Source organism: Apteryx mantelli, chromosome 2, assembly GCF_036417845.1.
Source record: "Apteryx mantelli isolate bAptMan1 chromosome 2, bAptMan1.hap1, whole genome shotgun sequence".
Lineage (NCBI taxonomy): Eukaryota > Metazoa > Chordata > Aves > Apterygiformes > Apterygidae > Apteryx > Apteryx mantelli.
Genome location: NC_089979.1, coordinates 70,282,302 through 70,306,903, shown reverse-complemented (window position 1 = coordinate 70,306,903; position 24,602 = coordinate 70,282,302). Strand labels below are relative to the sequence as shown.

At 39.8% G+C, this 24,602-nt stretch overlaps 1 protein-coding gene across 1 annotated transcript in view; it reads left to right on the top strand.

Annotated features, from left to right (window-relative positions):
- The window catches only part of LOC106500429 (uncharacterized), a 119,419-nt gene that overhangs the window by 5,147 nt on the left and 89,670 nt on the right, over window positions 1-24,602 (top strand). The window contains exons 2-6 of the mRNA XM_067292162.1: window positions 1,380-1,534; window positions 3,669-3,908; window positions 17,599-17,862; window positions 19,205-19,343; window positions 23,929-24,090. Of these exons, the coding sequence (XP_067148263.1) occupies window positions 1,380-1,534; window positions 3,669-3,908; window positions 17,599-17,862; window positions 19,205-19,343; window positions 23,929-24,090 (960 nt within the window). The remainder of the gene's footprint in view (window positions 1-1,379; window positions 1,535-3,668; window positions 3,909-17,598; window positions 17,863-19,204; window positions 19,344-23,928; window positions 24,091-24,602) is intronic.

Sequence of the window (24,602 nt, the reverse complement as noted above, 5' to 3'; positions counted from 1 at the left end):
AGTCCAGAGAACTTTTGTTGTTGCTTTTGATTTTTTTTTTTTTAAGAATACACAGCATATTTTAGTTTTTTCTTTTGGTGATGGCTAAAATCCTAGCTGAATACAGGATCTGCCAGGCCCACGGTTCTGCAGCATACACATTGCCTGTGTTGTGTGCGCCCAAGCTAATCCTGAATTATAATTGAATCCTGAGCAGTGATTTCTTCTTGACTCTTCAAGACTCCTCTTAGCACTTTGCAGGCAGCTCTCTTGACCTCCAAGGTGGCATCTGGCTGGCCCTGGCCCACTCAACCTCCAGGTCCCGGGAGCCGTCGTGCAACCAGCACTAAATCCCCGTGCTCTGCTGCCTGCCCCAGCTCCACCTCCAAGTCTGGCAGGATACTCAACCAGCAGCAGTGTGGCTGGCCAAGCCTCACCAACCTTTTAAAATGGTTGTGGTAGGAACAGCTAAAGGGTTTTTAACCCAGCAGAGCACATACAGAGGTTTCTATTTAGGGCCATTCCTGCTCAGATACAGGTGCAGAAGGAATTACTTATGGTTCTGTGACCCGTGTAAGGGTGGGACAGGATTGCCAAAGCATACCTTTCATATAGTGCTTATCCTAAATGACTTAGTTTTGTATTTGCTCCTGCTGTGCATTAGGAAGAAGTCTTTTTCCATTAGATGCAATGCCTCTGGTGCATCCTCCCAATAGGGCAGCACTGGGTATCCTCTGTAGGTCTATTCTTACACCATTTGCTAGAGTTTGGTTTTGGTACAGGGGCCTCTGTTTTTTTTTTTTTTTAAAAAAAGCAAGCTGATATAATTACCAAAAATATTCTTCAAACTGTAAAAAAAGTTAACACGTGAATGCCAAGGAAGGTTTAGTGGTTCACATATAGCTGAAAAAATGTGCATGTGTGAGTATGTGTGTGTATATATAAATATATAAACATATAAGATTTTTTCAGTGGTTTAAAGCAATTCAACCATAGGAACCAATGATTTCCAAAAATCTGTTCCAGTTTATCATAGCTGTCAGTCAGTCCTGAAAGTGTCGATAGAGGCAATGGCTTCCTACTTCTTTTTTGTTATTCTAGAACCTGAGCCCTGATACCTGTCCTGTAAAGGCAGAGCTCCTTATACTTAGGCAGTGAAACTTTAGGTTATTTTGTCAACCTGTGGCACAGACTGACAAATAGCGGTCATGTTCCTGAGACTGTGACTGCATTTTTCCTATGCCACTTTTTGAAGCCTAGCCGTTTCTCTGCTTAGAACATTGCTGTTTCTCCTGGGTCCCCTGCAAGGTTTATGATATATTCAAGGAAAACATCAAACTGTGATGTAGTTCCAATGGCAAGTGCTTTTCATGTCTGTGTTGTAGTCCATTTCTTTTCAGTTCTTCTTCCCTGTTCCCTTTGTAACTACTGCAGAGCAGAAAGTCAACCACCGAAAGCAGATGTGAGTGGCTGCAAAGAAGAAATTATAGCCGAGTTTGGTAACCTTGCAGATGTGAATAATGAATTAAATGGAGCAGCAGGATGTTGTGGGAAGGTGAGATTCTCCATGAGTGCTCTTTTTCTTGACTCAAGCTGCTAAATGACCAGATCAATTCTATTGCACTACTATTTCTTTTTTTCTTTTCATAGTTTAAGAAGATACAATTTAGCAGGTTTGAAAATATATTTTCCAGTAGCAGTAACCATATGCTTAAAGAGAATGTCTAAAGTTATTAATGATGAATCATCTGGGCATGGCTAGAGTTCTTCAAAACAGTTTGTCAGCGCTGGCCAAGCAAAGTCTTTCAGTAGGAGATGAGACAGCTATGCCACCATGCAAATGAGACAGGCTTGAAATATGATGAATCTTCTATCTCCTTTTCCTACTCGACTGATGCTCGCTTTGAGGAAGGTTGTAAATGCAAGAGAGATTGTGGTATAATTCCTCAGACTGGCGTTTCTGCCCCCCAGTCACTATTCGATTATCTTCCAAATTGCTGTGTTTCAGAGAGATAAAGATTTTTTATGGCTTGCTGACTTGAAACAACTAGAAGAGCCAGGAAAGAGATGGCTAACCGGCCATGCATAGTAATTCCATTGGTAAATGACAAAATCTTTGTTTGTATGACATTTCCAAAATTACTGCAGAAGATGAATCTAAAATACAAAATGTCATATTTGGCATGCAAAACTATCACAATATATTTCAGTATAAAATTCATAGAGGCGTTTAATTTAGAATGTGTTTAATAACAAAGTCTGCCTGCATCAGTAATCCTGCCTTGAGGTTTAAAAAGATTGTCTTATTTATTCACATAATGTTAATTTTTTTATATATGATTCAGAAACCAAAAATATTAAGGTTAAATCTTTATTGTTAATTAAGATTTTCTAATTAAGCTGAAAATAATTGTCATTCAGATTAGTCATTAAGTATGGTTTGTGTTGAAAAACAAAAGAAGTTTCACAAATTCAACTGTTATTTTAACTGCTTAATTTAATTCCAGAAGCTTTCTATCTATATGGAAATATGCTATCTCTTCCAAAATAAATCCAAGACAGGATTAAAGAAGAGATTATTAGCTACTGTAGGCTTAAACTGTGAGACTACTAAACCTAGTAGTCAAGGTAGCCATTTGATTCTGAAGTGTGGCATGCATTCTTGTATCACATTAAATTAAAAGAAAAAGACTCTTGCAATAGTGTTTTCTGAAAAAATGGAAGAAATGGATTCCTTGGGGGGGAAAAAAAAATCATAGCTGATTTGAAGCCCTCAATATTTAATTATTGCAGAAGAAGTTTTGTCCATTTAAGTCAACACTGGAGCCAAACTGGGACTCTCTGTTATGTGCCTGACCCTGCAGAATGTGTTTGGGCAGCACTGAAGTATCTGTGGGCATATTCGAGTGGATCCTATGTCTTTACTCAGGCAAGACTTCTAAGGATCATACTGCTGTGTCTGTTCCCCTCTGCCAATCTCCACACTATAAGCTGAGCATACAAGAAAAGCACCGAAAAGGCATTTCAGATACACAGCACAACATTTATTCCATACTAAACATTCTGTAACTCAGACAACATCTTGTCAACAGCAAGCAGCAGATGTTTCCTTTTGTCTGGACTTGGAATAAAGGTGCCTGTAGGGAGTTGTTATTAAACTCTACACATGTTGCACTTTGATTACTATTTTTAAGAGAATCTGATTATATGATAATCAGAAGGTGAAAGGATAGTCTGCATATTACACAGCGCTAATAGCCTTGGCAAGACTAATAATTATTATAAATACATGGTCTACCGTGTCTCTCATTCTGTGCCTGCAGCCTGCACATCACATCACCTCTTGTGCCTGTCTTGCAAAGCATGCTATATTTTTGAAGGTGGTGTTTTCCTGTGAATTCTGCCTTATTATTGCAGACAAATGGTTTCTGGTGTCACATTTCAACAGCTCCACCCTCCCCCCAAGAATGCTAAACATTTATTATTATTGTTGTTGTTATGATCTGTCATCTCTTTGACTTTTAACCTCCCTGATTGCAGATCCTCAGGTAACAATAGGTAATTGCAGGTTGAACAAGAAGCATGTTTTCCCGCTTATTGATATTTGTTTTCTTAAGAAATTTGCTCTGACTAATTGTATGGTTAAAGTCAACTCAACCCAAGTCAGTAACTCGGAGCCTTCTCCCTAGGTTGACGGATCCAAGACACCACAGCCTATAGAAATTCACATCAAATGCCTGAGGGGAGTCAAAGATAAGGTGCCTAAGGGCCACTATTCTCTCAAAGTTTCTGTTCTCAGCCGCTTAGGTGGTGGCTTACTGCAGTGGCCCAGACTGAAGGAACAGCCCAGGGCCAGAACAACACTGCCTGTTAGTCACGATGGAAACTTCTACAACACTGAAATCTACTTCGGACAAAGTATCCAAACAGTAAGCAACACTTCTTAAACATGCTGTCTTTGCTTTGAAAGTTAAAACACATCCGCTCTTTCTCCTTCAGGCTTATATATTTAATGCATTCCATCATGTTCATAATTTATTTAATAATTTAAGGTGCAATTTAGGAAGGTGCAATTTTTTTCCCCCTAGGTTAACCCTCATCGCTCATTCTAAAAGTGCCAAATATACACTACATCATGTAGTGTTGTCAGCTAATTTTAAATTTTACTTTTATTCTCTCTTATCTATGCAGCTTGTCAGTTATGTAATTTGATTTCAGTAAAGTAGCTTTAGAATAATAAATGAACGAGTGGGTGTATATAAACACATGAATGCCCAAATCCTTCTGTGAGTTTTTAGCTCCATTGACCCCCCATTTGCCAAAAAAGAAGCATTTGGATTATTTTGGAAGGAGCCCAAACACTTGAGGCTCTATTCTGTCTTTTGCAACTGAGGCACACATATTTTCCTGCCTAAGCATGCTGTGCGTGGCAGGATTGTTGTGTGTCAGTTGCTCGCTGTTGTAGCTAACGCCTAGTGCTGGTTGAAACACTGGTATCAGATAAACGCTCTGGCACGTGTAATCTTCTTTATGGTTTGAAAAATGACTATGATTTCTCTAACTGTGTTTTTTTGTTATGAGATATTGGTAGAATGGGGAGGGCAATTTTTCTGTTTTTACTTATTACTTATTTTACAGTATGACCTTGAGTAGTGGATTCGCTCCTCCACCATTTCTGTTGCGATAGTTGTTGCATATATGCAGAATAAAAAGACAGTCCTGATCCCAAAGTGGTTCCAGATAAAGCAATTTGTACTTAGGGTGTTGATGCTTTAGTTACATTTGAACACATCGTTTCGGCTATTAGGTTTGTGATATATAACCTGCTGCTAAATCACATTTTCTGTTTCTTAATTTTTTATTATCTGTAATGGATAATGAACAGTGTTCCTGTAAAAGCAGCTGTTGATTTGTAAAGAATCACGTATGCAAAGAGGAAAATTGTGAATGTGACTCTCATATGATGTTAAAACAAACACATATATCTGTCACAGAAAACTTTGGCAGATGCAGTTCTGAGCTGGGAGATGGTTGCTGCTGGGTGCTGAAGGAGTAAGTGTTTGGGGCAGGGGTTAAGCTTGTGTATTTTTGTCCTGCCCCTTGTAAATCCCTGTACCCCCATGTTGAATCTGAAGAAATATCTGTTAAAAACTGTTGTTTTTTTTTAATCTTCTTTGCCTTGTGTTGGACCATGAAGCGCTAGAAGAGGGATTTCATATACTGATGTGGAAGCTTCTCTATGAGAGAAACTGTCTTACTTAATAGATGAAGTGGCTTAATAAAGGTAGACTCTGTCACTACATTGAAAGCATAGGGACTGTTAAATAACATAGCTTCTAGTCTACCACAACACAGGACAGCTGTAGTGTTCCTGTCACTGGAGAAGATACTGCCTGTTTAACACTGGGGGAAAAGGCACAGATCTCTGAACACCATCAAGTTCCTGCTTCTGCCTGGGTGCAGAGCCTGATAGTGTGTCTCAGGCAGACTTCACTGTCCTCTGCATGGGGGAAAAAAGATATTGCCCCTTTTTCCAGGCACTTCTGTCTGTGTGGGACTAACCTTTAGTGGTCCCTTGGGTTGGGTTGGGTTGGGTTGGGTTGGGTTGGGTTGAAGAGGCCACCTTTTCCACTGGAAGAGAAGTCACTGATGATGAATTGAGATTCCTCCCTAATTGGGATGTGTATGTCCTGCTTATTGCCTTGAAGGCAGAAAAGTGCTTTCTCGTTAGGCTTTATTGAAAGAAGAAAACTCTGGCTGGTGTGGCTGAATGGCTCTGGGATGCTCTGCCTCTTGCTTTCAGCATTATGTTTCTCCTTTGTCTTGCCTGTTACTGGTGCTTCCAGCTGCGGAATGTCCCCCCTTCAAAACTACATGGCCCTGTTCTCAGCATTAAGCAAGAGCTAGTAAAAATGAACATTGACCTGTCTTTTATCCAACTACTCCTCAACGCATGGGAGCTCCGCATATAGATTTGGCAAAGTGCAAAGTCCATGAAGTTTTCTTTTTGGGAGTCTCTAGTGAGTTGTACAGACACCTCAATAACTGCTTAGAGGTGGTTACTATGCTTCATCCAAGAAACTGAGATAAGTGTTCAGGAGTTTTAGCGCTTTCCTAGAGTTTGCTATTAAGTTCTCTTTGAGTCTCACAGAAGATATTTGATTAGTGTCTTTACCACACTTCAGTTTTAATCTAGTTAACGAGGCTGCAGGTCTCATGGAAGTCCAATTAAAATGCAGGATCAGGAGAAGCTGGATGAAATGATTCCCTTATTGATTCCCTGTCTTCATTCCTGTATAATGGACAAGAAAAGCTTAATGCCAGAATTTTAGAGAACCTCCTCCATTAGCTCATTCTAAGGACATAGATGTACTCTGAATGCTTCTACCTTTCTGTTCTATCTCCTTGGTATGGCTGCATGCTCCTAAGGTATAGTTCAGAAGAAACCCTCAGGATCTGTGTTGAGAGAAGGCTAATTTCAGGCTTCAGACAATAAGCCTCTACTACAAAACTCAGCATAAGTATTGAAGTCTTAGTGTTGAGCTTCAGATGAGCATCTGGGTTTAGAACACAATCATGTATACAGCACTGCTGCCCTGGGTTATATTACAGAGGGGAAATACAAGTGCTCGCACATGAAGGGTAAGCTTTTGTTTTCATTGGCCGCAATAATGATAGGAGTTCAATGTAAACATGGTGCAAGGGAAGACATGCATGCCTGATATTGAACGAAAGCTTAGTTTTAACTAATATATTAGAGAAATTGTTCCAGAACACTACATCCTTCCAAAAATAATAACCCTGTCATGTCGGCAAAGTTGGTGTCAGCATGGGTTACCTGCTGCGTACAGAAAGTGCTGGTCATGTAAGTTAGATCTGCCTCGGGGCTAGTCTGACTTGCGCACCCGACCTTTCAAAAATGTTTTTTGTTCATTAATCAATGTTCTTTGTTTCAGCTTGCCAGCTTCACTTCTTTCCCCTCCTTCACTGTCCTCCTTTTTAGTTTGTCAACCTCCCTCCCCCAATAACCTCTGACTACATATTAGACAGTGGTTCCTAATAGCTCCAGTTGAATTTTATTTGGCTTTCAGTAAGGTCAGAAAGTCATACAAATCTCTTTTTTCCCCCTTTAAATTATGCTAGACAAAAGATGCATGAGTGCTTTGGATAGGGATAAAATGCAGTTACTGTTTAGGACTCTCTACCATCTTAGCTATAACACCTAAAAGTGTGATCTGAAGGGGACTTGTTTTAGACCCAGAATTTTAAGGATATTTTCATATGTTTAATTTATGTAAGGGGATTTTAGATTCTTAATGGGTTAATGCCACAGTTGAGCTGTCTGGTTTAGTTGAAGCAAGAGCTATTTTGAAGCTTTACCTACATTCTAACACAAAATGAACTTAAACTCAATCTGAGATTCAAAAAATGCAGTAGATTAAACACTGGGGGTAAGAAAGCTTTGTTCTTAAAATTTCAGTATGCTTTTGCACTGCCTGATTTTTGCCAGGTCTGCAATGAAAGTGAAGTGAGGAGAGGACAGGAGTCATGCTTATTGCGCTCCTAGTAAAATAGCTGATGCAACCAGATTGTCCTTTACAATGTCTACATAGGTGTAACTGCATCGTCTTTACAGAAGGACAACAATTTTACTAGTACCATTTTCTTATTGCTGTTTCATGATAGCTGAAGTCATAGTATGGGTAAGACCTAAGTAGTTAGTGAATATTTTCATTCACAGTGTATTTAGAACAGTGATTTATTGCCCCTTAGGATCTGTGTCCCAGTATTACTGCAGTGTAAGCAAATCCAGATTACACAAATCCAGATTACATTTTTCAGTCTAATGATGACTTGGAGAGCACAAAAGAAAAGTTGCAGTATGCAAATGTCTAATTTTACTCAAACCCCAAAATGTTTATTTTTATTTTTCCTCTAGTTAGTTTTTCTTAGGTTAATTCAATAAATACATTAAAGTAGTTGTATGAAGAAATTATAACAGTAAGAACAAATCATGCACTTTTCAGAGTCAAAAGATTAATTGGCTTCGATTGAATAAAAATTGGCCTGTGGCTAAAATGCTTATCTTTTTGTAAAAAACTATTTGTAGCAATAATTTCAATTAGCAGGACAAAGTTCATTTCAAGTGTACATTTCTAGTGTCTCCTGCTAAGAGAAGTGATTTTTAAGGAAAATATTCCTATTTCAAGTATTTGGAACTTTTGAAATAAAATGTTAATTTCTGGAAAGCTTTCCAGAAAAATGTTGCCTAGTAGGAAAACAATTTTTGTTCAAAAGGGAAAATTCAGATAGGAAATTTTCAGCCATCCTGAGTAGTGCTATAAGGCAACGTGACTGCTTCCATGTGACATGGAAAAAAAATTCATTAACTGTCTAGTCACCGGGGATGTCACTCCAGCACTGCTGAAGAGAAATGTGTGCATGGAGTAGGAGAAACAATTGTGCTGGTATCAGGCTCCCTAGGCTCAGTTTTCCCTCCGCTTGTGCGGCGCCCGCTCGGCAGCGGTCCTTGCTCTGTGCCAGCCTTCCAAAGTTGGTACTTCAGCAAAGACAGATGAGCTCTAGAAGTCGGCGCTGGAGTTACAGATTTTCCCCAATGTACCTGGCACATTAGATTGCAGTAAATCAGTTCATATGCATATAAAGCTGCAGTTACTGACAGAACAATTCACCGATCTGTAGATTTTAAAGAGTATATCAACCAGTTAATATTTATGTATCAGTGTGGCAAGGTACTAGCAATATTATAACAGTAGCTGGGTACCATTTTGTTTTACTTGAGGGAAATTCAATATGAATAAACCAGCAACTTTTCAAACATGACATTTAATCCACACATGTAAATCATACCAGGAGATCTATTATTCATTATTAAAAGGGCACCGTATTTTTATTACACTGAAAATGAAACACAAATGCTGTGAAAAATTTAGTGCCTTTTCCTGAAGTTTCAGGACACTTATCATGCAGTCATCTAGCAGGGGCTGACACTCATTTTAAAATATAGCTACAAAATTAATAAATTTGAACTCTTTGGCTTGGAAAAAGAGGATGCTCTGTTTCACTGAATGATGTGGATTTATTTTTTATTCAAGGCTTCCTAAATAGTTAAGATGGTAAAGTACTTCAGTAATGTTGAGATTCAAATTTAGATATATAATGAATAAAGTTCATGCCTTTGTTGTTATTAGTCATTTCCAGCATTTTCTTCCCTGAAGTGCATTTTGAAAACTACATATATCAGAAACTGATTAACATGACCTAAGGTATTAATTCTTAAAATATGATGAAACCAACACTTTCAAGGACCATATTTTCCATATGTCAGCATCTGTCTAAGGACTGTGATGCTTTTAATAATTACAAAACAAGGTATCATTAGGAAAGTAAAGCACAAACTTTTTTTTTCTCATTTTATTCTTGAGCTAAACTCTGGCACAGATGAAGAACATTTAGCTGTAGGAAACTTTATAGGACATAACTTAAGAGTTTGACACACTATGAAAAAAGATAGGAGGTAATAATGCATGGCAGTGCCAGAGGACTTTCAAAATGAGAGTCACTTAAATTTTCCCTGGATACAATTATTTGTAGTTGGGATGATAAGGTGCTACGTGAACCTTTTGGTAAATGAAAATACTGAGCTTAGACAGACACTTGTGTTTATTTGAAGACTGCAGGTTTGTTGGTTTTTTTACACAGCAGAAACAAATACTTATTATTGCTTCTATTTTGTTTATTTGAGTTTGTTTGGGTTTGCTCTTCAAATTCTATTTGCTAAATATCATTTTGTAATAATTCCTTAAGGCACGTGTTTTCGGAGCGACTGCACTGCGGCCATATCACACCTTCGGGGCACTGCATTGTCTTCGGGCAAACCTCGGCAGCGTGCCCGGTGCTGCCTCAGCCGCGTGCTGCTCGGGCTGGCTTTTAGACCCTGCGCGGGGCCTTTCGTAGTGCTTTGGGCACAAAACGGCCATAAGCCTTTCTCCTCACTGTGGGCCCAGCAGAAAGTTTCGGTGGGAGCCACTTTGCGGCAGCCTGTGCAGAGCGTGGATCCTGTCCCAGCCACACGCTGTCGCCAGCTGGTCTCACAGCACGGCTCCGGGGCCGTTCGCTGCCCAGAGATGGACTTTCCCAACACGCAAAGCGCTATTTCCAGCACTGTGTTACGAGCCCAGAAGAGGCGAAACCTCTAAGAGGTTCACTAAACCTGATGTGCTGGCATTGCAAAGCCATCGTGTGTTAGAATCTCTTGTATCTACTGCATTTAGAGTTATGTAATTGTAATTTGCATATGTAATTACATTTGCAAAGGGTTACTAGCTGTTCCAGGTTTTGTTTGGGGGAATTTTGGACTTTTCGTATGCTACTGAGTCATTGCGCTCTTGGAGTTCTTGGAAACACAGGGTAGATTGTATTGTGCATGCTGTTCTGGTTTAGGCCAACAGGTACAGCCCCAGCGCCTCAGAAATGCAGGCCTGCATCGTATCTAAATTCATTAGACTGAGATTAGATGGGTGGTCTGCCTTGGAAAAAGTTAGATGTCAAAAATCGTGAGTGTCTAGGGACAGCCTTTTGCTTTAGACTGCTCCATGGCCTATTCCCTAATGGGAAATTTTTCCTGCAAGAGAATGTGACAGGAACCATTGGATACAATAGGTGAGTTGTACAGAAGTCTCATATTGTTTGGGGCTGATTAGCTAGGACTCAGAATGCAGCACTCTTCTATCTTTATCCTTTGCTACAAGTAATCTTTGAACAACAGAGGATAGCAAGACCAAAATAAATAACCGCTACAACAAAAAATACCGTGAGTGGAAAGTGGAGCAGTTCCGTGACTCACCATAGCTGACACTGGAATGGCGAAAAAGGTTTAAGCAGTGTTTTAGTCAATACCTGCAAGCACTGGGAGCCAGTAAAATACCTTCAGAAGATACTTTATTTCCAAAAATACCTGATTTTGAAGCATTTTGCATTTTAAATAATTTTCTGTGAACTCAGGATGAGCAGGTTAGTTGCAAAGTGATGGTACAGAAATACAAAGAGTACTTTATGCCACAAAAAAATGAGACTGTATAAATATGCCATTTTAAAGCAGAGTGTACAAGGAAAAGGGGACTGAGGAGCCAGTCTTCCAGTTTCTTTACTGAAGGAGGTGTTAGCTGAGTCCCTGAAAAGAGACCAGAACCTGATTAGGATCTGGCACATCCAGGGAATGCTGGCGGATCGTGAATTAAGCACTGACAGAGCTTACCCGGTAAAGGAAGTATTGTCTTCTCCCAGGCTGGACTGAAACTTCTGCTTTGATGCAGAAGGCAGGACAGAGAACCCAGAATAGTATCAGGAAAGAGACCTGAAACAGAAAAGCTTGTGGAACAAAATGGCAAGGAAAATTGCTTATTTTGGGACTGAAAACATGCGAAGCCTTTGGTGTTGTGATGAGTACACTGCCCAGCGAGAGACACTGCCTGCTATGTAACTCAGCGCTGAATGAACCAGGTCTGCGTGAGACTCCTTGGCTCCGAGTGGTTTCTGAGCAAGTATGTGTCCTCCTGACACAGAAGAAATAAACTGCTATTTCATGTCAGTGGCCTGTATATCAGGGGAAGCTCTTGCTCTGACGGTGCTGGAATAAATCTTGGGAATAAATAAGAGGCACAGGAGTGGCGAGAGAGTGAACCTGAATTCCTGCATTAAGTTTACAAAGGCAATTACTCCCATTGCATGATGAGGTCAGAATCTACACGGTGCAGCGGTATATCACGAGAAACTCTCAGGGCGGTTCATGCTGACTGTACCATACATTACTACTCCCTGCTGGTCACAGAACAGAAGAGAATTAGCAGCAGATGTGCCAGGACAATTAGCAACAGATGCAGAGGCTAAAGCTCACAGAATGCAAACATTATTTTCCTGTGTTTGGAAAGATAAAAGGCCGGATCCTGGTCCTCTGGTGTAAGGTAGTCACGCCGCGTATGACGCCACCAGAGCTAACTATGCTCTGAATTATTTTTGGTGGAGGAGAAGGGGACAATGGGGAATTGTGGCTATTCTGACAGCAAGGGAGGTGTTTTCAGCAGGGCAGTTGGCGCAGGTCTGGGAAGGCGTTGGGGTGCTTTGGCACAGTGTGAGCGGACATATCCTGCAAGTAGCCACCACTGTCGTGGGATGAGGAACAGGGAATAGATTACCTTTTTACAGATCCCACGCAGCTCATCCCTGGCCTCGGGCCCAGGCTTTGTAGCCTCAAGAGAAGATTTCTGCCTTCACACAGCGCATGTTCATACTTCAGATTTTATGAGTGTCTTCCTTCGCGAGCAAAGCAGTACTGAAGAGGGCCCTCGTGAGCAGGACGGGGATGTGCCCCTGTGCCGCAGCAAAGGAACACCTTCCCGCCAGGAGCGCCAGCCTTGGTGGGCAACCGTGAGCTCTCGCCCAGTGCCGTGGCCGCTGCTCACCCATGCTCCCAACCCATCACGGAAGTTTGGGTACAGGGTCACAGAAAATTGATGGTACTGCATGAACATGTAAGAAGATCCTGAAGCTGGAGGGAGAGGAGTCCTTTGTTTGACCTATGCCAGGCTTGAAAGGTCTCTTCTGCTAGTCAGGAAATAGAAAAAAGACATATTTATGGGGAAAGGAGCAACACTACATTTTTTGCACAGATTTGTGTGTTGTTCTGTATTCAGATACCTGTGCACAGACAGGCAACCACCCAAAGCTGCTCTGTTTTTCCAGCTGTTCCAGAACATTCTGATGATAGATAGGACTTTTGTGAAACCCTAATAACATGGTATTTTATTTTTACCTCAGTCCAGATTTCTGTTCCCTCCCCTCTGGCCTTTTACTTTTATAAATTTCAGAGTTACATAAACACTTCCCAAGAATGCTTTTCCTTCTGCCTGAATGCTAGCCTTGCATGTAAACAGCAAAGGCTTGAAATCTGTCCATGAAAGCTCCACCTTATTTTGGCAAAAGCAGCCTCAGCCCAATACTATTCATTTACATAGTGAAATATTTTTTTTTATTTGTTAATAAGATGGTGTGGTAGGAACTGTCTCCTATTTAAAAGGTTTTCTACCTGTGTTTGGTGCCAGTAAGATTCATTTGCCACAGTTTTCATCATCAGAAATGACAAGCCATTAATTTATATGGTGTTTTGCAAGATTATTCTGTCGAAAATAAGTAAACATTGAATTGTCTTTGCATCTTCTAATTCAGTTTAATCTAATTGAGTGGTAGATGTTTAGTGGTCAAATTTTTGTGTTATGCGACTTAGATAATGGCATTTTTGTCCTTTTTCTTCTAAATTCAGTGCATTTGAAGAAGAGAAGCAAAGGTTTATTCCTCCTCTGACAAGGTTAAAACCCACGAGTAAGTCAGACAAAAAGCCAGAATCCTCACACTGGATCTGTTTATTGAAATATTCAAATAGAATTCATTCTCTCTCTAGAGTAAATGATTTCTTTGCTGAAATTATGGTGGCATATGGGGAAGTAAGATATATTACAATAAAACTGATATAAAACAGTTGAATTCAGAAATAGTGGCAAGAGATAATTTTAGTTCACTATGATTTAATTCAATTAAATGCAACACTGTTAACTGCAGACTAAGAAGAATTACTTGTGTGTGTGCAGGCGCACACAAGCATTATTTATTCTCTGCTGCATCTCCCTTTGTAGAACAAATTGCACCAGTCAAAAGTGTGCGTAAGATGCTTTTGTACCACTATAAAAGGTTATATAGCTCATAGAGCTCAACTGAAATTTTAACTGAGCAAGGGCAAATTGTAAACTGAGATGTTAGAGATTGGACCCATTAAAACCCATGAAAGTGGATTTATATATTACACTATCTTTGACCATCAACAGTGGTGGTGCAAGCTTGTGGATTAACTTACCAAATGGTGCCTCAAAAGAAGTTGCCATCAACAGAAAAGTTATAGCTGCTCACTTCATCTAAAGGTTAATTTTTCTTCAAAAACAAAACAGTCCATCAAAACAAATTGGTCAGTTTGAATTGCCTGTGCCCAGGCCTTTGTCCATCCCAGGCATTGGCCTGAGCCAGGCAGTGGTCTCTGCAGGTGCCTCTTCTCCCACAACTCCAGAAAGCAACCATTCCCATTTTTTTCTAGGGTATTGAGTCTCTTATGAGAGAGAGAGTGAGCTTTTTGCTGATTCTCTTCCTCCTCCTCTACCCATCTGAGCTGTGCTCTAGCCTGTACCTGAGAATGAGGGCCTAAATCCACAAAGGCATGTAGGCATTCAAGTCCCATGGATTTTAATATAAGTTACATGTCGAAATGTTTTTGTGTAGCTATGCCTATGGGTCCTGCTGGCCATTACCCAAATCCCTGCTCTCAAACTCTTCACCTAGGAGGAGGCTAATTAAGGGCAGGTGGCACAACACTGAGCTTCCTTGTAGGGCCATCCGACCCTGTGACTATTGGACAACTGGGTAATATGGACATGCACATTTACTGTGGTGATGGGGACAGTGTAAGGTGATGTGGTGGAATAGATTTAGTATAGGGCTCGTGAGGGGAGGTTTCTCCTTTTTGACACTCCTGTTCAGCCTGACTGTACTGACTGTACAGTACTTCACCTGTATAAATCATGCTCCTGGCGGCTGTCAGGATGGCAATGAAAGCCCACAGGTGCCTGCATGAAGGTTTGGGACACCAGGATAGAGTAATAGAAAGAGGCTTAGCCTGGGTGTTTGTGTGGAAAGAATGGAAATGCATTTTGTATTTGGTAGGTATGTTTTATCTGATAGTGTATGCGGCAATGTGTGACACTGCCTTGGTCAGGCACCTGTCATTCCTGTGTGAAGACTCCTGGAATGAATCTTACACCTCAGGCTTTGTAGCATACAGCTGTGTGACAGAATCCCTATTTTTCTCATTATGTGTTTGGATCATGGAATTGCTTGAACGTCCAGATCCTGTAACTCTTAAGCAAAGGGATGCTTCCTGTCCCAAAGAGTGAGTCTGCAATCTAAGTGCAGGATGAGAGTTTATAGCAAGTGGAGTATGACGGTGAGCAGGAAACAAAGAAATGAATTTTGGATCGTCAGTCTGATTACCCTTACACCAACTGCCTGACCATCATCTGTTTTCAGGCAGCCTGGTAGAAAAGAGCTGAGTATTGCTGAGTATTGCTGAGTTATTCTAAACAAAAGAGTAAGTCTGGGAAACAAGGGAGAAACTAAAAGGGATGTTATGATATTGCAGTGATTTCCGATGCTTGTGCTTTGAGATTGTTCAATAATGCAGGTAATTGTCTTTGATCATAGCCTTGTAACCACCACCTTTAATTTGTAGCACAGAGGTTACTATCTAGCACCCAGCTAGCCAAATGAAATGTATGGCTTGATTAAGGATCTCTTTTGTCAGTAATTTGTGCCTAATGTTTTTAGCTTTCCCACAGGCTGTTATAGAAAATGGTAAATCTGGTTTAAATGAAACCTGATATTGTTAATGGTTTAATAGCAGCTGCCACAGGGTTATGGCATTTTTCAACAGATGCTTCTGTTTCATTTTAAGCCTACACTAAGTCTTAGAATATATTTACATAATTAATATAAAGTACACCTACATAATAACGACAATATTTATAGTTTTAAAAGATTTCCTGAAATGACCTCCTCTCTTCTGCCATTATTTAATCACAATATATAACTTGAAACAGGAAAACATATTATAAATAATAATTTATATTCATCTCTGCAAAAAATTCATAGAATGCAACACAACTATGAACACGTAATGTCTCCTAACACAGTGGTTATTGTTATGAGTAAATCTCTTAATTGCTTTAGAAAAAGACAGAGAAAAAGCTTGACTGTACCTGAGCTGTGCTTATTATCTTGTCTACTGTTCAATCAAGAGTAAAAGAAGGCGATGCTTGTATTTAAAAAATATCAATAGAGAAATAACTTTACATTTACTTGTGTGCAGAAATATTTGAAACATAAAGATTTGTGGCTGGTTATAAGCTATAGAATATCATCTGACTGAGGAAATCCCTGCTTGGTTAAAAAGTCTTTGGCATAGAATTAACTTACGCCTTTAAAAGTAGGTGGTGAATTTGGATAGATGTCTTCTATTTGGAGGTCTTATTCTGAGTTTCAAAATGTGCTGAAGATGCATCCTACAAGGCATTCAGATGTTTAGCCACCCAAATCAGAGGATACCCTTGAATGTTGCGGCCTGCTCCATACATAAATTCATAGGGAAGAGGGTGAAGGAGCAAAGACTTCTCTTTCTCTGCCTTTGCTAGGAAGCAAGGTAAGGATCAGTGGGACTCTCTGCATGGCAAGTGTACCAAGACATGTGCTGTTATGAACTTTAATGACTGAAGCGAGGACAATAAAAGATGGAAGACATTCAAATAACACAGTAACATCTCTATGAGACAAACATCCAGGATAGTTTATTTAAGAGATTAGGCACAGTCCCAGTTCTGTATAATCCAGAAGAACTTGTAGGAGCAGTAAAGCAGCAGATGTTTCACTTTGTGAGTGGTGTAGCTGACTTATTGTTCTCCTTGTCTCCAGATGATTGCCTTTCAGAGCTTTTTAGTCAGGGTGTGATGGTAGTTACCTTCTGTATTCTAGCTTTTGTATGTTTTTTTGTTTTATTTGTCCTTTAGAATGAATAAAAACTGTTCAACAGGACCTGGATCAACCCCCATGTTAATTAAAGAACATAGTTAAAATTGTGGCGTAGGATCAAATTTCTTTTTGTTTGTCTTCGCCCTCCTTCTTTCCCCACTCTCTTCTCCATGACCTTGAATTGCTTCACACAGCAAACCTTACAGAGGGATTTACATAAATTCATTATTTCAGGGATATTTCCTCACTCCTGATTTTCAAGTCTTTGCCGTGGGAACACAATTGCTCCAGGGTCCTAAGGCACTGGTAACCCTCTTCCCCAGCTCCAAGTCATTGAGAATAACTCTGACTATCTTATGAAAAGTGCAAACTACCTCAAAATCCTTTTTGACCCTACCCTGAGGTTCGCATACTTTGTAAGAAGGGTTTCCCTGCTTTAATTTGAAGGAGAAGGTTATTGTGTACCAATATCATTCCCAGAACTGGGTGGAGAAGAGTTTATGACTAAGTAAGGAGCAAGCCTGGAAATGTTTCTCACTGGGGATAAGAGAAAAGCTCAAATAGATGAACTCTCTAAAGCTGCTGCAAGAAGAAAGCAGTGATGGATCTGAATAGACCATTGCAAGAATGTCTCAGATTCCAAAGTTTGTTCTTAAAATTTGTCTTAAAATTTTCTAGTGGCAATATTTTTACACCACTTGTTAATGAAGAAAATTAGCACTTTTTAGACAGCCAGGGAAAAAAATAGAAGTCACAAAATCGGCATGAATAAAATGCACAGCATTTTCTATTGCAGTGGTGGTAGAAATTGTTCAAATATAGGATCTGGGGGAAAGAGGGGGAAGAGTTGTTAATTTTTTTAGTATGTAAAATTTGGTCAAAAGTATGAAGTTTGTAGAGTGTCATCTGATATAAGAAAGCTGTTTCCCTTGTGATGTTTTTGTAACTGATAAATCTCTTCTGTTTCTGTTTTGCTAGGTTCTGCCACCCAAAAAGGCTATGAATCCAGGCATGGTACTACTCTTTGAACTCTTCCTTCTTCGGGGAACCTGGGCTTGCATTGATCGAGAAGTAGGATGGGGGGCTTTTCCCTTATGTGACAACAATTTTAATGCTTTGGAGGGAAAGTTTAAATGCCCCTTCCTCAGAGGCCATTATAATTCCAAAGTTGACCGATTCAAAAAAATTGAAAATTTTATTTCCCTGGACTTGGACCACTGGTTATGCAATCTCTATTTTCAGGTTTGTATTTATAAATGTTAAGCCTCTTGGTTTAGTTGCCGTTCCTTAGGACAGATTCCACTTTCCTTCTGTCAGACTTAAAAATCAGTATTGTCTTTCTTAAAAGCAATTTATCAAACTACCTAGTGGCCATATAAACAAAATGAATATGACCCGCATCTCCAGCTCCCGCCTGAAATTAATCATTTTTTACAGCCAATTATTAGAATTATTCGAAATAGTGATATATGCTTTATCATGTTGAGTCACTGGATCAAAAAGTTGGACAAAAGTTGGAATTCTTTTAAATCTGGGTTTGAACCTGCCAACAGTACACATGTGAATTACCTCCACAGTTTTAGTGAATCTCAAAGGTGCTTTCGCAATTATATATGGCTACAGAATAACACAGTATTGCTTATGATATCCTTGTTTGTATGCCTGGCACCTCCTGTTAGCAAGCAAGGCTCTGTCATGGTAGGAACCATACTTTGAATAGTTTTTGGACTTAATTCAAATGTTACATTTTTGGTATGTCTCTGGTTAAAATGGGCCTGAATTAAGTAATCATCTTCAGTGGAAGGTCTGTTTCTGGACTTTGCAGATTAAGGGTGTTATTTGTAACTGAGATATATTCCCTCATTCTGAATCTTAACAAGAAGATCTCAGACTCAAACCTCTTTTATTCAGGCATGTCTGTATCAGGAAAAATTGTTTACCAAAAGAGATGAATTTGGAAAGCATCTTATTTATAATATGTTGGTTAGTTAAAAGGAAGTGTAGCTATTCATTTTGAATTTCTTACAGGGATGTTTTTTTGCGTGATATCCTAATTTGGGATCTACAAAGAGTAAAAGGAAGTGAAAATAACTTCAGAAGCATGAAGATGAATACAAATTTATACCAGAAATATAGTTCAGATAAACTAGGAAACAAAATGTTGGAAATGCTGTTAGTAGGACTATGGAAAAAATAACAAATGAGTGAAAATGGATGAAATGGAGGGGAAAAACCCCCCAAATGTTAAAAAGCTCCAAAACTAGTCTTTTAACGCAACGCATAGGACCTCATAGCTGGGATGATTTAATGATGCAGGGACGTAGAGTCCTAGGTCAGTCCAGGGATCTAGTTTCCTAGATCAGCCTGAGTTTGGTACATTTTCTGAGGTGTCTGCTTTAGTGTGTAAGCATGGGGAAGACACACAGGAGAAACTGATATGATAGAAATCCATAGTAAACGGAGTGCAGAGAAAGGAGAACACAACGTCTTGCACTTCTAGAGTTCACAAATAGTGTGCGAACAAGTACGTTCTGGATTTGTGGAATACTGAACTGCTTATGCTCACATATTTTTCTCTTACTAGATAATTAAACTACCACAGGATTCAGATAAGCAAAATGAGTGTGATATGCATCTTCGTCTCCCACCCAAACTCCTCACTTCTACGAGCATTGCAGAAAAGAAGGGTGTTTTGGAGAAGGTTAAATTGTTTGGACCACGAGGTGATGGATTCAAACTTTCATGTTTATGTTAGGGCTCTCATTGGGACAACCCACAGTTTCATTTCTTGAAATGAAAGCTAGTCATTATTGTTCTTGTTAAGCTAGATTTTCCTCATTTAGATATTAGACAAATACGTTTCATAGCAGGAGTACTGATTCTTTTCATTAAGATTGCCTAACTCTCTTTTTCAGTTGTGAACAATTTAAACCATTGCTGAGGATGAAACTTTCCATGCTGTCCTCTGCTTAAGGCTGAATGATGCTTGGAAAGTCGCAGCAATAATAGTTCAGCCACTTCTGACACCAAGCTTACAGAAAAAAAAAGATTTTTTTTGGTCTAATTATTTTTGGAAGAACTCTAGCACCTCCCTGGGCTAAAACAGGGACTTCAAATTTGGCAGGGAGATGGTTCTGGCATCAGAGGCAAGCCGTATGCTACTCCTATGAAATTCCATTAAGATTCAATCAAGTGGTAACCCGTAGGAAAGACAAATTATCATTTGCTTATGTGCAGCAGACCTTCCCAGAAGCTCTCTTGTAAGTTTCTGAATGCTCCTTCTAGACTGAGCATCCTCCCTGGCCTCTGTGGGTCTCCTGAGGTAGCTACGCTGAAGACCCGGTTGATGGTGTTGCGACAGCCCGTCACAAATTAGCCCTCCTCTTCCTTTATAAATACAGGAATGAGAAGAATGCCAGAACACTGAACTGAATTGGTTTGTCTGTTTCAGCATGTGGGATATGACTGCAAGGGGCAATCATCATTCTATTTTTTGGCATACAGATATTCCTATATTCCCTCTTGGTTAGTGAACTGAAGGATGCAGTCAACCCACAGGTTGTACTGTCTGTGTGAATATTATGTGCAAATCTGAAATAGAGATTTAGTTGTAAAGGGCAGAGGTTCCTCAGGTGTTTGAGAGCAGCAGCAGTGATGTATAGTGTAAGACAAGCGTGGAGGAGGAGAATATTGGAAAGAAAGAAAGAAAGCGGACAAACAATAGTCATTTAGCGTGGTGAAAGGGCAGCTCAGGCTGGAAATACAATGTGAGAAGAGGCCAGTAGAAGTATTTTTGAGAAGGTGAATGATGGTTTAGGAGATAAGGAAAATGAGGTTTGCCTTGCATCACTTTTAGACTAGGCAGGAACTGCAGTGTTAGCAAAAGGGTTTCATGCAACTACCCTGATACTTGATGTCTGGAGATATAAACGTAGGTTGTACTGAGGAATAAGACCCTTTTTGTGGCTGTATACCTACTACATGTCTGCTAAGGACCTTCTTGCTATAGATGCAGCACAAAGACATGAATAGCAGATCCAAAAGGTGGAGATGCAGCTGATTTTTCTCAACAGTTTATGGACAAGCTCTTAATAAAACAGACTCATTCTTATAATTATTTTGATTTACATGTGCGTGCACACATGCACATACACATATGCACATGGAGGCTGCAACTAAATAGGTCACACTTCTGAAAACGCACAGAAAAACCTGTCACACTCTGACTGAGACCTCCAGAAAGATGTATTTCTAAGAACTGAGGAAGAGCATTAGTGCATGTCCTATTCCGTGTGCAGACCTCTGAAGCAAGCTGATAAGTTGATCATGGAGGGTCTGTAATTTCCATGTCAGACAGATTTACACTAGCAAAATTTCTAGAAGTAATTTTTGACATTGTTTATATTTATTTATTTTTCTTGGAGCCTTCTTTAAAGATATTATTAGCTGCTAATATCCCCTATGGGTTTGTTTTTTAATGTATCTATGCAGTGCTACAGTATGCTGTTTCTGCTGGTGATATGTTGCTAAGAGATTTAATAATGGGTAAACAAACACAACATGTGGTAATCCATTTCAAATTAAAAGTTTATTAAACGCTAGCTTGATGACTTTCTGGCTATTTACAATTAAAGGAGCGAACCTTAGGGAACTGGAGATCACGTGGTGAAAATCACGACTTCAACATTTCCAACAGAAAAATGTGTTTATGATCTGTGGCAAGCTGTCGCACATTGATATGCTCTATAAATACTGTATTATATCTGTTAAACGACCAAAAGCAGGGGAGAAAAAAAGCTCTGTTAAAGTGACATTAAGGTTGAGATACAAACCAGAGAAAGCAAGAACAGCCTAAATGAAGACTGGTGTTCTGTAACTTACTCCACTGCAGTAGTCTAAATAGTGAGTGATCTTACATATCGATACCATATGTGGTGCTGCAACATATAAGCAAAATAGAGCAGGTTAGGAGATGGTGTTTTAACCTTCACTCTGAATTTGTCTTGGTTTTGAAGGTTAAGTAGGAACCTTCATATTATTTCCATTAACTCCAGGCTACATTATTCTTTTAAAGCATAACTCTGTGTTGGGCAGTGTGTAGCTCTTGCCTGCTGTATAGGATCTCACCTCCAGAGTACAATGCAGGGGAATGCACCCTAGTGCCCTTTGAAGCTCCCATTTGCTGTGTTTCTCTGTCCAAACTGTATATCCTCTCAATTTTTTTGAAGTTTTATTCCATGCTAGGTCCATGGAAGAAGACAACTACTGCTTCCGTGACCACCTTGTTCTGCTTTTTTAATAAAAACACTGCATTGTTGTTGGTCTGTTGCCCTACTAAAGGGAAGGATCAACAATCTCTGTCGATAAATAAATGACAGTTTCTCCCCAGCATTCATTAGCCATTGTTGTGTGCTGTAAGGTGGCAACAAATCTTTGAGAAGAAGCATAAGTAGAAAAATTTGATACAACTACCAGAAATATTGCCTTGATAGACTTGGATCTAGGTAATCCAGTCTTCTAAACAGATGAAAACTTCTTCAGAAATGTGAATCTCTTTATAAAATGCTAAACTCTTCAAAAGACCACTCTTCCTCACTGTGAAATCCATGGCACAATCCCCATTAACTTGAGCTTCCACAGTAGAGAGGATTCACATGTGTGAAAGGCTATAGCAATGATACAAATGTGCTTGAAGTAGTGCTCTTTCATCCTCACCAAAGTAGCTGGACAGCATTCTTAAACTTGTTCTGTTGTACAAGCACCTTTAGATCAGACTTAGACTCATTTAGGAAGTTTTATTCTGCGCTTGTTCCACAGGAAACATTCTTCCAAATGCTTGCCTGTCTATCTCTGTGCTGTTCCACCAACTGGACATGCAAAAGCTTTTTTGTGCCCATCAGATATGGTGATCAAATAAAATAGGCAAAAAAAAACACAAAAAACCCCAGGGATGATTTTATCCTCTGTAGTTGGAAGAATTATAGGAAAACTCTTTTCATTCTAGAGTGACTTACTCACACCTCTTTATTGTGGGTCATTTTGAAGTCCTGTTATGTTCAATACTGTACTAGCGTATATTGTTCTGCACTCAAGACCTGAAAAGGGTGCTTGCAAGAGAGAAGGTGAAAGAGTGGCTGAGGAGAATTAAAATACTGAAACAATAGCTTTTTTAGCGCAAAGTTATGTGCAGATTTTGGCCAAGTTACAATGAAAATCACTGCCTGTACCTCAACAGCCACGACCAATCGTGCATCTCCTTTAGCAGAGAATACAAGAATGTGAAACCAAAGGAGGAGTTTTGCTCACCGCGTTCCTAAGCCACTGCTGCCATTGTGGGTGTCATTGCTCCTGACGTCAGGCAGCACTGCAGATTGTGAAATTGCCTTCACTGAGGGCTCAGGGAGATCCAAATCATGGCACTGGTTGTTTAACCTGCCTGTGTTAGAGGAGAGGCGTTATCAGCCTAGGTTTCTAGGGAAAGTGTATGATGACAGCTAAGCTAGCTTGATCCCAGCAGCAGGATGATCTCACTGTGGGAGAGCTGCAAAACAGGATAAATTAACCTGGGCTGAGCGTTGTGTTAGCACTACTATGCTGCTTCCAGTAGCAGAGATGTTTGTTGCTACTGCTTTGGTGGATAGATGTACTGCATAGAAAGACTCCCACTGCCTCGGTAGTCTTTGGACCCTTTTTTGGACCATTGCCTGATGAAGGCAGCAGACAGATTTTCTAGACATCTGTAACATTTTCATTCCAAAAAGTCTGCTTATCCCTCCTTCCTCTGATTCACTACACTTTGAGAGTGTAAAGAAAAAAGCAACTGAGCTCTTTCAGAATGGCTTTTTTCACTAGCATACAATGAACTGTCTAACGGATAGCTTGTGTGCCACATGCATCAACCAGAAAAAAGTTAAAGCAGATGAAATTTTTTTCAGTTCCCAGACAATGAGCTTATCCTGTAAATAAATATTGTACAGAAGGACCATTTTCTTGTATACAATTTATCTGCTTATTATACAAGTTAGAGCACTCTTCTGTTTTTCTTCCATCTGTCTCTCTGCCTGGCTGTTAAGACAGCGTTGGTTTGTGCCACTTGGCTTCGACAGTTCTTGAAACTTGCTGGAGTTGTAAAGCTTTAAACAGTTGTGCAGGTCTTTAATTGTAAATTAGTTTTGACAGGGCTGCTAGGCAAAGACCTGGCCCATCCCCTCACGATGCTAGCTGACAACCCCTTACTGCTCCTGGAGCAAAGAAACATGTGGAAGGAATTGTTCTTTTACATTTCACAGCTTGTCATTTCCTCTGCAGGGCAACCTTTGACCTCTCTGAAAGATCCTGACACCCATAAGGGAAGTATTCCCACTGTTGTAAAGGAAGTGGAAAAGCAGTTTAATGCTGCGAAAGGAGGAGAAGCGTGTGTGTCAGAAGAAGCTGGGAGGAAAAGAGAAGAGCTTAAAATGCTTCCAGCAGGTTAGGACTTTTATTGCATTATTTAATTTACCAAAAGTTTGCGAATAGATCTGCTTGACGTGTGTGTGAATACCCTCATCTCCCTTTCCCCTCGCTCTACGTATCATCTCATAATTATTTCACTAGGCAAAGGAAGCGATGGGAGAGTTTAAATCAATTGTGAAGGATCAAAAGCAGCTTACGTGAGAAGGTACAGGAGTAGTGGGCTCCTCTGTCTAAAATGTATTAGTAGGCCAAACATGTTAGTAATTACAAGGTGTGTGTGGAGTGCACTGACAACATTAGATTATGACTGGTGTTTCCGTGACATTTTTGCATCCTTTCATTTTATTTAGTCATTTATATCCATGGATCACAACATGTTGTTGTTAGGTTGTTGGGAAGTATTTTTTCTTCCTGCACCATGTTAATAGCAATATCCTTTGTTAATTGTGCTGAACTAAATTACGTACGAGTGCCTGTCTGTATTAACATCAGGTAGTGTTTGCTTTTGAGATGTGAGAGTTCTTTTG